Source organism: Labeo rohita, unplaced genomic scaffold, assembly GCF_022985175.1.
Source record: "Labeo rohita strain BAU-BD-2019 unplaced genomic scaffold, IGBB_LRoh.1.0 scaffold_61, whole genome shotgun sequence".
Taxonomy (NCBI): Eukaryota; Metazoa; Chordata; class Actinopteri; order Cypriniformes; family Cyprinidae; genus Labeo; species Labeo rohita.
In genome coordinates this window covers 635,322-648,485 of record NW_026129535.1, presented here as the reverse complement: position 1 = coordinate 648,485, position 13,164 = coordinate 635,322, and the positions used below count along the sequence as shown (strand labels likewise).

At 35.8% G+C, this 13,164-nt stretch overlaps 1 protein-coding gene across 3 annotated transcripts in view; it reads right to left on the bottom strand.

The window, feature by feature from the left end:
• The window catches only part of cdk2 (cyclin-dependent kinase 2), a 39,043-nt gene that overhangs the window by 23,585 nt on the left and 2,294 nt on the right, over nucleotides 1-13,164 (bottom strand). For all 3 annotated transcript variants that reach the window (XM_051103980.1, XM_051103981.1, XM_051103979.1), the window contains exons 5-7: nucleotides 12,037-12,207; nucleotides 643-744; nucleotides 347-550 (exon numbers count right to left, since the gene is read on the bottom strand). In XM_051103980.1, the coding sequence (XP_050959937.1) occupies nucleotides 347-550; nucleotides 643-744; nucleotides 12,037-12,207 (477 nt within the window). The remainder of the gene's footprint in view (nucleotides 1-346; nucleotides 551-642; nucleotides 745-12,036; nucleotides 12,208-13,164) is intronic.

Below are 13,164 nucleotides of genomic sequence, written 5' to 3'. Positions count from 1 at the left end.
TGATGTCATCAAAATTGTTGATCCATTAGATGTCATCAAAATTGTTGATCCATTATTGACAGAAGTGAGAGATTGTAAGTTTTGACTGCTTATATGTTCTTAATGCAAATTTTGTCATTGTTTTGGAGCACACTAGCTTACACCTTAAGTTAACCTTAAGGCTAACATATTCATACTAAAAGACAAAAAACAATTTTGATTTTATGGGGACAAATAGCTGCTACTTTTACTTAGTTTAAACTGTGGTGCAATATAGTGTAGCTTGATCGTAGTTAAATTATGCTGCTTGTAGCCTAACCAACTCCAATCAGGTTATAATACTAGATAAACTTTGTTGTCCTCTTACCCCAAGAAGGTCTCTGCCATCTTCATCCAGGGGTGGCACCACTTTAGACAGGTCCTGTCGCGCCCACTTGGGAAAGGAGGGTTTGTAGTCTGGCATTGAGGTGACTCCAGGCCATATAGATTCATCCGGAGTGCCCAGTGTCCGAAATATTCGGAAAAGCTGGTCTATTTCAGAGTCTCCAGGAAACAAAGCCCTCCGAGTAATCTGGTATGAAAAGCCAGAAAGTGTGTCAAAAGCAAAAGTACATTAAGCAATCAATAAACGTAAGATGATGTTTAAAATAAATAAATAAATACCATTTCAGCAAAGATGCAGCCCAAACTCCAGATGTCAACCGCTGTAGAATAATATTTACATCCCAGGAGAATCTCTGGAGCTCTGTACCACAAAGTTACAACCTATTAAAAAAAAATTATTAATTGATTAAAAAAAAACAAAACAAAAAAAAAACATTTACAGCTGTTAAAGATCAATTCTGCAAATTGCAGGTTTTTTTTATGGGTCTCTGCTGGTAGCTTGTTTGCATAGTCATTCAGACACAAAATTGGTTAATAATAGCAATTTATTATTAATTAATAATTGAATTTTGCACCTACAAGAAATAAGAGTTATGAAGGATTTTAGAATACAATTCAAATAGTTCTTAATAGTAATCTGTTCAGGCCTGTTGCTTCAAGCAAGCAAACATGAGAGGTGGAGGGTCATATTTTATACACATATATATTTTTATATAATTATAATTAAAATTATAATTATAATACTTTAACCTAAACGTTTGAATACTCTAGTATTTGTATTTTCACAATTCATGCATGCATGTATGAATATGTGCTGAATATATTTGATATTTGAAAGACTTTTGAAAGCATACTACTTGGACACTAGATGGTGCTATGGGGTAAATTTAGTTGTGCCTATACACTATGAAAAGTTTTTCGATTTCAAACTTTGAATCAATTTATTATAATTGATAACTAGAATAAAGTGCGGTCAGATTAAATTCTGTGATATTATCTACCTAATCTCACCAACAGATCAAATAGATTTTTACTCTCGGCTCTTAAATGCTCCAGATTGATGTCAGTCTGTACTTTCTAAAGGGTGAGGAAGATTAGAATAAACAATAACCATCACAAAATGTACATATTTTTCTGTATCACATGTTGCAAAGTCCTGCAAGAGCTCATTCAATCATCAAATAAATATAACCCGGGCTTCCAGGCAGGACAAAATACAGTGAAATACAGTGATTGAAAGTTCAATGTTCAATGAATAATCAGATGTACATTATACAAAAAACAGCTCAGAAGTAAACTGTAATATGGTAAAGTGCTCTGTAAATGGGAGACCAACAGAAAAAAAGTAGTAACACTTAGGGCCCAATTCTCATTATTAATTAGTTGCTTTTTAGCATGAATTATTGGCTGTTTATTAGTACTTATAAAGCACATATTGTTTTATTCTGCATGACTATATTATATGACAAAATTATTTGTCAACAATTTTTATGGTCAATGTTGTGGATAATGTCGACTAATAGTTTCAGCTCTAACATGTACTGTTGCAAAAAAAAAAAAAAAAAAAAAAAAAAAAAAAGCATGTCAGGCACACCATACAAAGGCCTGTTGCACAAAGCCAGTTTTAGTTTTTACCCTGGTAAATTCATGTTTAGTTTGACCCAATTCATGAGTTTATGGGCTCAAGAAGATGACTTGGTTTATAGCGGGTTTCGTCTCCATGGTAACTTACGTAACCCAAGTACCCTGCTCCGGAGCAGGTTTTATTCTGGGTTACAGATCACAAACCCAAACTAAATCGATAAGCTGTGAGCAAAGTGACATATCAAATGCAATAAAACCACTCCCCCCGTATCTCTCGCTCCAAAATAAAGCAGTTTACAGTGAAAGAATTTTAGAGACAAAATGTCTTTTGCTGCTATTTATTTTGAATTATAAATTCATTTAAATTAATTTAATATACATAACCAATAAATAAGTTTTAATATATAAAGCTTTTAAAATGACTAAACTGTGTTTTCTTTTGAGCTTTTTGCAAATGATTAAATTCAGCTGCCTTATCTGCATAGTCTATTGCTGCAGCAGCAGTGATTATTCCCGTCATGTAAATGCATTTAAATTCATGATATTTTTAACAACATATCTTCAGTAGAGAAGTGAATTGTGCCGACTCTCATGAGAAGTGAATGAAACTGACACCTCCATGTTCCTTGTGATTGTTTGTTTGCTGCATGTGTCAGTTTCAGGTGCATGCACCCTAGAGTTAATCACAAACTATGCATCAAAGTTGAGTTGACAGAGAACGTTTATATCATGTTTTATGAGCCACCGAACATGATCTAAAGCCATTTGTATTTGTTTTTTTGTTAACTCTATACCTACTCTGAACCTCAGAGTTTGTTCAGCTAGCTTCATGCAACAGGTATTTCAGTCCAACCCATTGCCACAGGTGTATTATGGCTTCCATCAATTATGAAAACAAGATACTTCACACCAAGTATTGGATGGAGTGGTGTAAAGCACACCACCACACCATTTGCTGTACATTTGTAAAACAAATGTAAGTGCCATTATGTACTGAAGCTTTGTAAACAAAACCAATGGTTCAAAAACATAAATATATAAAAGTGAACAGAGCAATGTTATGCATTTTGCCACCTTCTTCTGCGGTGGGGTAAAGAGCTGCTGGCTTGATGACGCAAACAAACCGCTATTCGGACCCAAATAAAATAATAGGAACGCAATCCACTGGGAACATGGGGGAAGGGGGAGTAATCAAACTCAGGTTCGTACCAGGCAATCAAACCACGTGTCAAAGCACCCTCAGGTCCCGTCCACACAAACCAGAGCTTTCCCTATCCAATCTTTTTTTCCTTCGTTCTAAAACAAAAAAAATCCCGTAAACACAGCGTCGCCTCAAGAAATAACAGTGTACACACGAAACCACTGAAACAGACTCAAAATGATATAGTATACATGCCAGACCAGTATATGGTGCTGTAATTCTGCCCAAGAGATACACTAAAAACGGAGAACACTTGGAACATGTGTATAAACTTTGTGCGCTGTATACAAATCCAACACAACAGCAAAACTCGCTCCCCCCTTAAGGACTGAGTAATTTTTTTCTGTGCAACAAATGGGTTCAAAAAAGTTATCATAGTTTTAGTGACAATGACATAAATTATAAACAAAGTATGAAAAATGTCTAGAGTTTTCGTGCCATTAGATTTTTAACAAAACTTTAATTTGTACCAAGGGGGAGTTTTACCCCACCTATGAGACAAAACGCCCCAAAGGGTGGGATAAAATGCCCCCTGTCTGACAAAGCAATTTGCTTTAAAAATTTACAGCAGACTCAGAGTACAAGCATTTTTAGCTTAAAATTAAAAATAATATAATCAATAATGAATTACAAAATTATGATAGCCTATTTGAAGCATTTTGTTAGCTCGTGCTAACTGGCTAGCTAACTAGCTACCTGATGCTAACTTAGGGTAATTTTTAAATATAAAATCCAAATATTTTTATTCAATCAACCAATTAGAACTAATTTGATGGAAAAACAAAGGATTTGATGTTCAGAACAAAATAACTACAGTAATTGCGCCCTGGGATTTTACCCCACAGGCTATGTTTAAGAAAAAAATTATGTCATTTTGAAAATATAATTATATTTTTATTAAATAACACATACTCCCTATCTACAGGTCCTATGGTTCTCATATCATATACAGTCATGTGAAAAAGCTAGGACACCCTATTAAATTCCATGGTTTTCCGTATCAGGACATCATTAAAAAAAACTGGTCCTTGGCTGGTCTTAAAATTTTAAAAATAAAACAAATTGTCATTTACTGAACAAAAATAAAGCCAGAAATGGAAAAGCCATGTGTGACAAAGTTAGGACACCCTTACTGTTAACACTGGAATTAAGAGGGTAAATAAGAGTCAATCAGACACCTTTGATTAACTGATCATCAGCAATGCCAAAGAGGTAAGACATCAGTAATCATCTTAGAGAAGCAATTGTTGCCGTTTCCAAACAATTTGAAGTTTACTCACAAGTGGAAGACATTTAAAACAGAGACCTCTCCTTCCAGGAGCAGACGTGTAAAGCTCAGAGAAATGGCAGACAACCCAAAAACTACACCTCAGACTCTACAGGCCTCAGTTAACATGTTAAATGATAAAATTCATGATAATACCATTAGAAAATATGGGACAAAAATGGCATGTTTGGAAGGCTTGGCAGAAGAAAGCCTCTTCTATCTAAAAAAAAAAAAAAAAAAAAAAAAAAAAAAAACACTGCAGAACAGTTTTGGTCTGCAAAGTTGCATCTGAACAAAACAAGTCTTCTAGAATAATGTCCTTTGAACAGACAAGACTGAAGTGGAGATGTTTGGCCATAATGTACAGCGGCAAGTTTGGTGAAAACCTAAAGAGCATATCAGCACAAACACCTCATACCAAAAGACAAGCATGCTGGAGGAGGGCTGATAATTGTGGGCTTGTTTTGTAGCCACTGGACCTGAGCACCTCACATTCACTGAGTTGCCCATGAACTCCTCTGTATATCAAAGTATTCTAGAGACAAATGCGAGGGCATGTGTCCGACATCTAAAGTTGGGCCAAAATTGGGTCGTCCAACAGGATAATGATCCTAAGCACACCAGCAAATCTACAACAGAACGGCTGAAAAGAAAAGAATCAAGGTGTTGCAATAGCCCAGTCCAAGTTCAGAGGTCATCCTGACTCAAATGCTGTGCATAAGCAAATGCCCACAAACATCAATAAACTGGAGCAACAGTGAAAAGAAGAGTGGTCCAAATTCCTCCAGAACGATATGAGAGACTGATAAAGTCACACAGAAAATGAATGCTTGAAGTTATGGCTTCTAAAAGTGGATCTACAGGCAACTGACTCATAGGGTGTCCTAACTTGGTCACACACGGCCATTCCCTCTTGGCTGTATTTTTCTTAAATAAATAATGACACTGTGTGATATGTCATGTGATGATGTTTATCTGAGGATTTATTTTCCAAAATTTAAGACCTGCCAAGGACCAGATAATTTTTTATTATGTCCTGATACAGAAACCATGAAATTCAATAGGGTGTCCTAACTTTTTCACATGACTGTATAACTGTGATGTTCTACAAAACAACAAGCTTTAAAACACTTTTTCTTGTTACTGCTGAAAATTAGATCATTTACTGTGAAATCCATTTTCTACATCACAGTGAAAACTTCTACATCACTTTTGTCAACATAGTCCATAGTGACAATAAAAATGTATCTTGATTTCATCTTGTAGTTATTTTGGGTAAACAGTATACGGGGGGTTTTACCCCACTCTACCCTATATTGATTAAAGCGTATAATGCAATGAACTTGCTGCCTCAGATGCGGGCGTTGTAATGAGAGACAAAACACAGATCTATGTTATTTGCCACAAAAATACATAAAAAAAAACTATTATAATTATTGGGTCTTATTATAATTATTATAATTAGAATTATTAAAAAGCCTGTCTAATTAATTTACCAAATTCTGTTTTCCATTACTTTTCTGGATTCCATTTTGACCATTAAATTTTAATAATCAAAAGCAGCCCCAATTAATTTATTTTATTCAAAAAAATTAATTATAATTAGTATTATGTGCAATTACTTATTTATTTTCCAGAAATAATGTATATTTACATTTTTCTTCTAAATAAATTTGTTGGTTTCTTTTGTGGGGAATTAATCATTTGGATTAATCAAATAATTGGTAAATTAGCCAATAGATTAATCGATATAAAACTAGTAATTAGCGGCAGCCCTAATCGTTTCATAAAATATACGAATTGGCTATACACAAAAACGCAAGGGTGTCGTTTTTTTTTTTTTTATCCATCCATTCTGGGACCCGTTTAAAAAAAAAAAAAAAAAAAATGTGGTTTCAGACTCCCGAAACGCCAGATCCATCTGGACAATCACTACATCTATTGTAATTTGTAGCTGTAATTCCCACTCATGTCCAGTTGGTGGCAAGTGCGGTCCAGTGTGGCAGCAGAGCACTTGATCCAGAACAAAAACGAAAACGTCAGGAATGTTTTCCTACGCGTTTAATTTCACACAGGCGAGTACCCAGTTTAAGCTACAGCAATCTATCACGGCACATTAAAGAGCGCCAAAATGCTATTAATTGGTTGATTTTTCTAATTAAATGGACAGAATTTGAAATCTGATACTTTTTCATATCAAAAGTAACAAAGCACAAAGATTGCAATTAAATGGGAGGCGAACTACATACTGCTCATTCATCAACTAAAAACAGCACAGACCAAAAGATCGACTGATATTTAACAATCTATATTGTTTCATAAAAATGAGAATCTATTAAAATTGAAAAACATTTTAGTGTCCTTCGTTGTTCCTGTTTGTGTGGTGTTGAACATGAAAAGTGACGCAGTCTCTGTTAATCTGTTCTCTTCAAAATAAATGTATAAGCCTATATCGTCTTGTAGGTTCATAATTAAAAGTGAAAATGCAAACAAAAATAAAAGCAATTAAATGTGTTATTATAATTAAAATATTAATTAAGTAATTAAGGAATTAATTAATTAATTTAATTAAATTAATCAATATGACGGTAATAACAGATCATCACAGAATTTTTATGTCAAAATGACGGACAAAGTTAAAGTCTAACGCAACCTCTGGTATGTATGTACGTATGTTTATATCTCATAAAATAACATTGGAATGTGAGTAATTAACCTTTTTAAATTTAACATAAAAAAACTAAACTTAAATAATATAAAAATATAAAAAAAAAAATATAAAAAATAAAAATAATCGAGTGTTTTATAATGTCTAAATATACATTCAAATGCAAAACCCACAAAAAATAAAAAATGCAATAAGCAAGCAGTTATGACCAGCAAAACTCTTTTGAGCAACAACAGCAGAGCTAAATACCTGTATGCTATATTTATTTAAAGGGGTCATCGGATGCGAAGTTCACTTTTTCATGTTGTTTGAACATTAATGTGTGTTGGCAGTTTATGTACAAATCTACCCTATGATGATAAAAATCCATGCAATGGTGTTTAATTAATCTGTAAAAATAATATCCCCTCTTTCAAATCGAGCCGTTCCCAGATGCCTGTCGGTGTGCCGTCACACCGACAGAGGCTGCTCCCACAACAGTTGATTGACATGAGCTCTTACCTTAGACCAGCTGTCACAGTCCTTTAACTTTCCATGTTTTGATGCCAGAGCACGGATGTAAGTTAGACAAGAATATCTCCGATTGAGCGATTGAGGTGTGCTGCTGGATGTAATAATGAACATAGTGGTCGTCATTTACTCCCGACATCTGAGCCGCTAAAGATGTAGTAGATTACGTTTGTTTGTGAATGGAATGCACCTCCCGATCTACATATATCCGTCTATGTTCGCGCGAATCATTCATGATCCAGCTTCACTTACAGCAGAAGTTAGTATAAGCGCTTTTTTTATGAATCTTTGTGATCGCCTTTCCTTATAACGTGGCAGTTAGAAAGTTTAGCGGCTAAACGCGGCTAATGTAAACAAGACCGTCTTTCCACAGAGAGAGGAGAGGGGCGGGGTGAGCAGAGCTCATTTGCATTTAAAGGAACAACCCCTTAGAATGAGATGATTTTTGCAGAGCTGATTTTGGCAGGGTAAAAAGGGTGTTGTTTTACAAAACCACTGAGAATTTTTAATCAAAGTATATTAGAGACTTTTCATTAAGACCCTAAAGAATCATATCAACTTGTGGAAAACGGGCATCCGATGACCCCTTTAACAGCCATATGGGCATCTAGTGGTTAAACCATGCCATTACATGGCACCAAACGCCTCAAATTTGCCTCTTTGCACTGGAGCTTAAAACCCTTTTAACCCTAAATACTACACTAACTGTAATATTAAAAAGGATATTAGAAAATGTTATATTTTAAATGGTCATTTATAGATCATAATTATTGCACATATTATTTAGTACCAAAAATCTCCTCAAAATATTAGCTAAAGAACTGAGCTAAAATATAGTACAACAATTTAATTGATTAAAAGTTATACTTAAGGTATGTGGTCACATTTAACTGACAAGAAGTATGAGAACTGTAAGGGAAACAGGGTAATTTATCTCAAAGGGAATTAATTAAGATTTTATACAGAATTTGAACAGAATCACTTTTCTACGGCTGATCACTGAGTCGGCCCGTGATTCACTAAATGAGCCGTATAACAGCAACCCTGCAATGGATATTAATATTCAAAATATAGTAAAAGCACTGTAAGACATAAACAAAATTCTAAGTACGACGTAATTTTACTCTTATTCCTACACTTAAGAATAGGAGTGATTCATAAAGGTTCCTAAGTGTTAAGACTAGATCTCAGTTCCTAAATTATTTAGAAGAGCTGGAAAGGTCTCCTAGCCTAGTTAGGAGTAACAAGATGGCAGCAAAGAGGAGGAGACATTTTCCAATGAACATATGACGTATTGATGTTATATGATGATATGGAATTGATAAAATGATACAAACTTGTCAAAGCAATTTTTTTGTAACTGTCCAAGTAAGAAACATAACTTATTCCACTCTACAAATCAAAGTGTTATTATTATCATCATTACGTTTTCGCTGGAAAATTGGAAAAATGCAGCAATGCACCAGTGATGACACAGTAAGCTGGGTTTTAAATATTGTGACATTAACCCCACCAAACACAACTGCATGGCTGAAGGATGAAGGATACAGACTGGTATGCCAATAACCTTACACCATGTCCTAACCAGATGCGAAGCGGTGCATTGTAATGCAATAAAAGCCATCTTTTCCGTGTTAAGAAGAGCTTTTTTTCCTAACCAACTGTGGCGGTGATACGCGACGAACAATAGCGGAATCTATTTTAGAAATGGTTTCCATCTCTGCAACATTGCAGCTGGAACAACATACAAACTATGACAATGATCATCTCTGGTACTATGTGCTTTAATGTTAAAACGGTCTAATGTGACTTTGAACATCATTTAGTGTGACCTTTATAGTATACTAAAATACGGATAATTACTCAATTATTGAAAGAAAAAAAGAAAGAAACAAAGAAAGAAACAAAACAAACATTAAAACTGAACTCAATATGAACCAAGAAGTGTATTCCATAATTGTATCAATGTAAACCAAGAAATTTTTTCAAAGATTGCATCAGTCACTCAGTATGTATTTTAAATAATTTAAAAATGGTTTTATATTTATAAATTAGAATATGTCCTTAACCATTTTGTTGCAAGTACAGTGTGCTTACAGGGCTCGAAATTAACTTTTTTACTTGGTAGCACTGGTGCTCCCAACTTCAAAAAGTTAGGAGCACCAAAAAAAATTTAGGAGCACCAAATGAATATTAAGGAGCACCACAACTGCCAACTGAGCAGAACAGCCAGCACTCGACCCGGCATTTCTTTTTAGTAATGCACCGATCTTGATTCTTCATGGCCGATTCTGATTGCCGATGTTTTTACAAGCAAATGGGCTGATTCTGAAAGCCTTTGTTTAATATTTATTTTAAGCCTTAAGCAGGGACAAGAATTAATGATAATACGAGTACATGAATAAGATGTTTATTTTCTCTATTACATTTAGAGCAATTTAAATTAGAAGCAAACACCGCATTTTTAAAGGGGTCAGCGGATGCCCATTTTCCAGAAGCTGATATGATTCTTTAGGGTCTTAATGAAAAGTCTCTAATATACTTTGATTAAAAATTCTCAATGGTTTTGTAAAACAACACCCTTTTTTACCTTGCCAAAATCAGCTCTGCAAAAACCATCTCATTCTAAGGGGTTGTTCCTTTAAATGCAAATGAGTTCCGCTCACCCCGCCCCTCTCTTCTCTCTGTGGAAAGAGGGTCTTGTTTACATTAGCCACATTTAGCCGCGTTTAGCCACTAAACTTCCTAATTACCACGTATAAGGAAAGGCGATCGCAAAGATTCATAAAAAAACCCTTATACTCACTTCTGCTGTAAGTGAAGCCGAATCATGAATGATTCCCGTGAACATAGACGGATATATGTAGATCGGGAGGCGCATTCCATTCACAAACAAACGTAATCTACTGGATCTTCAGCGGCTCAGATGTCAGAGTAAATGACGACCACTATTGTTCATTATTACATCCAGCAACACAACACCTCAATCGCTCAGTCGGACTGTGACAGCTGGTCTGAGGTAAGAGCTCATGTCAATCAACTATCGTGGGAGCGGCCTCTGTTGGTGTGACGGCACACCGACAGGCATCTGAGAACGGCTCGATTTGAAAAAGGGGATATTATTTTTACAGATTAATTAAAAACCACTGTATGGATTTTTATCATTATAGGGTAGATTTGTACATACACTGCCAACGCACATTAATGTTCAAACAACATGAAAAAGTGAATTTAGCATCCGATGACCCCTTTAAACAATCTACAGTATAAATAACAAAAAATAAACAGCACAGTTCTTTCTTAGTCGTATTAGGTGCAAACAATAAATGCAGCCATAATCAAAGTAGGCTACTCTCTCAATATTCAAAGTGCAAATAGAGACCGTATTTTTTAAGCATGATACAGAGCTGTAGACAACTACACAACCTCTTATAGCCTACAGCTATAAGTTATGTTATGTAGCCTAATTTGCCCACATTGGGGAGTCGCTCTCTAAACGTGAGGTATTAAAATTGCTTTTAAAGGCGCGTGTGCATTTTACTATCGGTTTTGTTTTAACGATGGCGCTACACTCTCGGCAGTGCTGAGCGTCCATTCTACAATAGAAGACATTAATTTAACAAAACACTTTGAAAGTGGGGGGACACAATCGGGATTTGAAAAGTGTCCCCAGTGCAAATTACGCCCTTGCGTGAATGGAACTCTGAAGCTGAGTTATCATTTGATGTGAATGTATGCCGCGTTGTACAGTATATTGAGACGGAGGCGCCAGAATTGCGTCTGACAGAATGTGCGCTGTAGCACGAATTGTATATTTCTACAAAAGCAGATTGTGGAGACATTTAAATTGTCCACAATCAAAAATCGTCATATCACACACCCCTAATTTCGATGTAGTTTGTGCAAATCTGGAACAGAGGTTGGCTGAGAGAGAGAAAAAAAACGGCCGGTTCCGAGTTTCAGCGGAGCGCAGTGTCAGTGACAGGGAGTGATTGACGGCTAATATCTAAAATCTGCATTAAAGTTAAGAATGTAAAGATCAAGTTTAATTAGTGTTGGAGAGAACGGCGAACCTGACACTGTATCAGCTCACAGCAGTCTGGGCAGTAGTTAGGCTAGTTTTGTAAAGGATTGAAAACAAGTCGCACCACAACAATTTCTCGCACTCGCACGAATGCTTCCAAATATATTTTGAGGTCACGCAGATTAAATTTTGGGAGCATATGCGACCAAAACGGTCGCAATTTCGAGCCCTGGCTTAGGGAAAGAGCCCGTCCATTTGCTCTTCTGATTGGCTGTGATTTTTGACCGATTTTGTTACGTCTCATAGACTGATAGATTTTGTTATGTCTCGCGTCTGGTTAGGACACAGTGTTACCTTATTTAGGGTAAAAACACAATGAACAGCCTTTAGAAATCTAGAACCATGTTTCTGCCTCTCACCTCATGTGTGTAAGTCCGCACAGGTACACCAAACGCTCTGGCCAGACCAAAGTCAGCCAGTTTGATCTCACCCTGAGCATTGATCAGGAGATTCTGGGGTTTAAGATCCCTGTGAAGAACACGATGAGAGTGACAGAAGGCCAGTCCCTGGAGCAACTGGAACAGGTAACTCTGAACAAATACACGGACAAACAATTAGACCAACTGACATTAGACAGACTGTTTAACCTATATTTGCCCATTACTAAACTGTCTTGATGTTTAACAGGGGAGATAGAAGGAGAGATGCAAGGAGAGATAGAAATGACTGGTTGGTGCGTTCATACAGAAATGTTTTATTTTGTGGATTTTGGTTTGCATTGACTGATATTTGTCTTTATTTACGGACAGTCCATGTGACAGGAAAGGTTTTCATTTTCTCTTTTAACTTTCTAGATTGCATTTTGGTGGAGATGCTGGTGAAGTGACTCTCAGAGCAGCTCCAGATACGAGTACATGTAGTAGATGAAACAGTGGCACTCAGTTTCACAGCTCACAAACAAAACCTACACATAGATTTTGAAATATAAACTGCTGAAAAATTTATCTTCAGTATGATTCATATATGATATGAGGCGATTATGCACCTGCTATTGTGCATTTAACTTGAGTCATGTCCAACAGACATCCATTTTAAAGCCATGGGTGAGAAATTCACTCCTTGATTTGTTTAATAAAAATCTACTTTGAAATGTATTGACAAGCATGTTTATAGTGCATTATTTTCAACGTGTTTATTGCTAGCACAGCAAAAACGGACAGCACAGCCTTTACATGTTATTTGAGCTCATCTGGTTGCTATGACAACCTCACACGCTTGCTACTGCTGCTCTGCACTATCACAGTAAAATCTCATAGTCATAGTTTTATTTTTAGAAAAAAGCTCAATCATCAAGCTACGCCTGTGACAACTTAATCGCTGAATCGACTGAAAATTGTCTGTTTACTACTGTTCTCTTTTTAGAGCTGCTTTATAGCAGAATTAAATTTGTCTGCTTTCATTGGATCCATATTTACCTGTTTAACAATGTAAAGCTGCTCTGACGCGATATGTATTGTATAAAGCGGTATATAGATAAAGGTGACTTG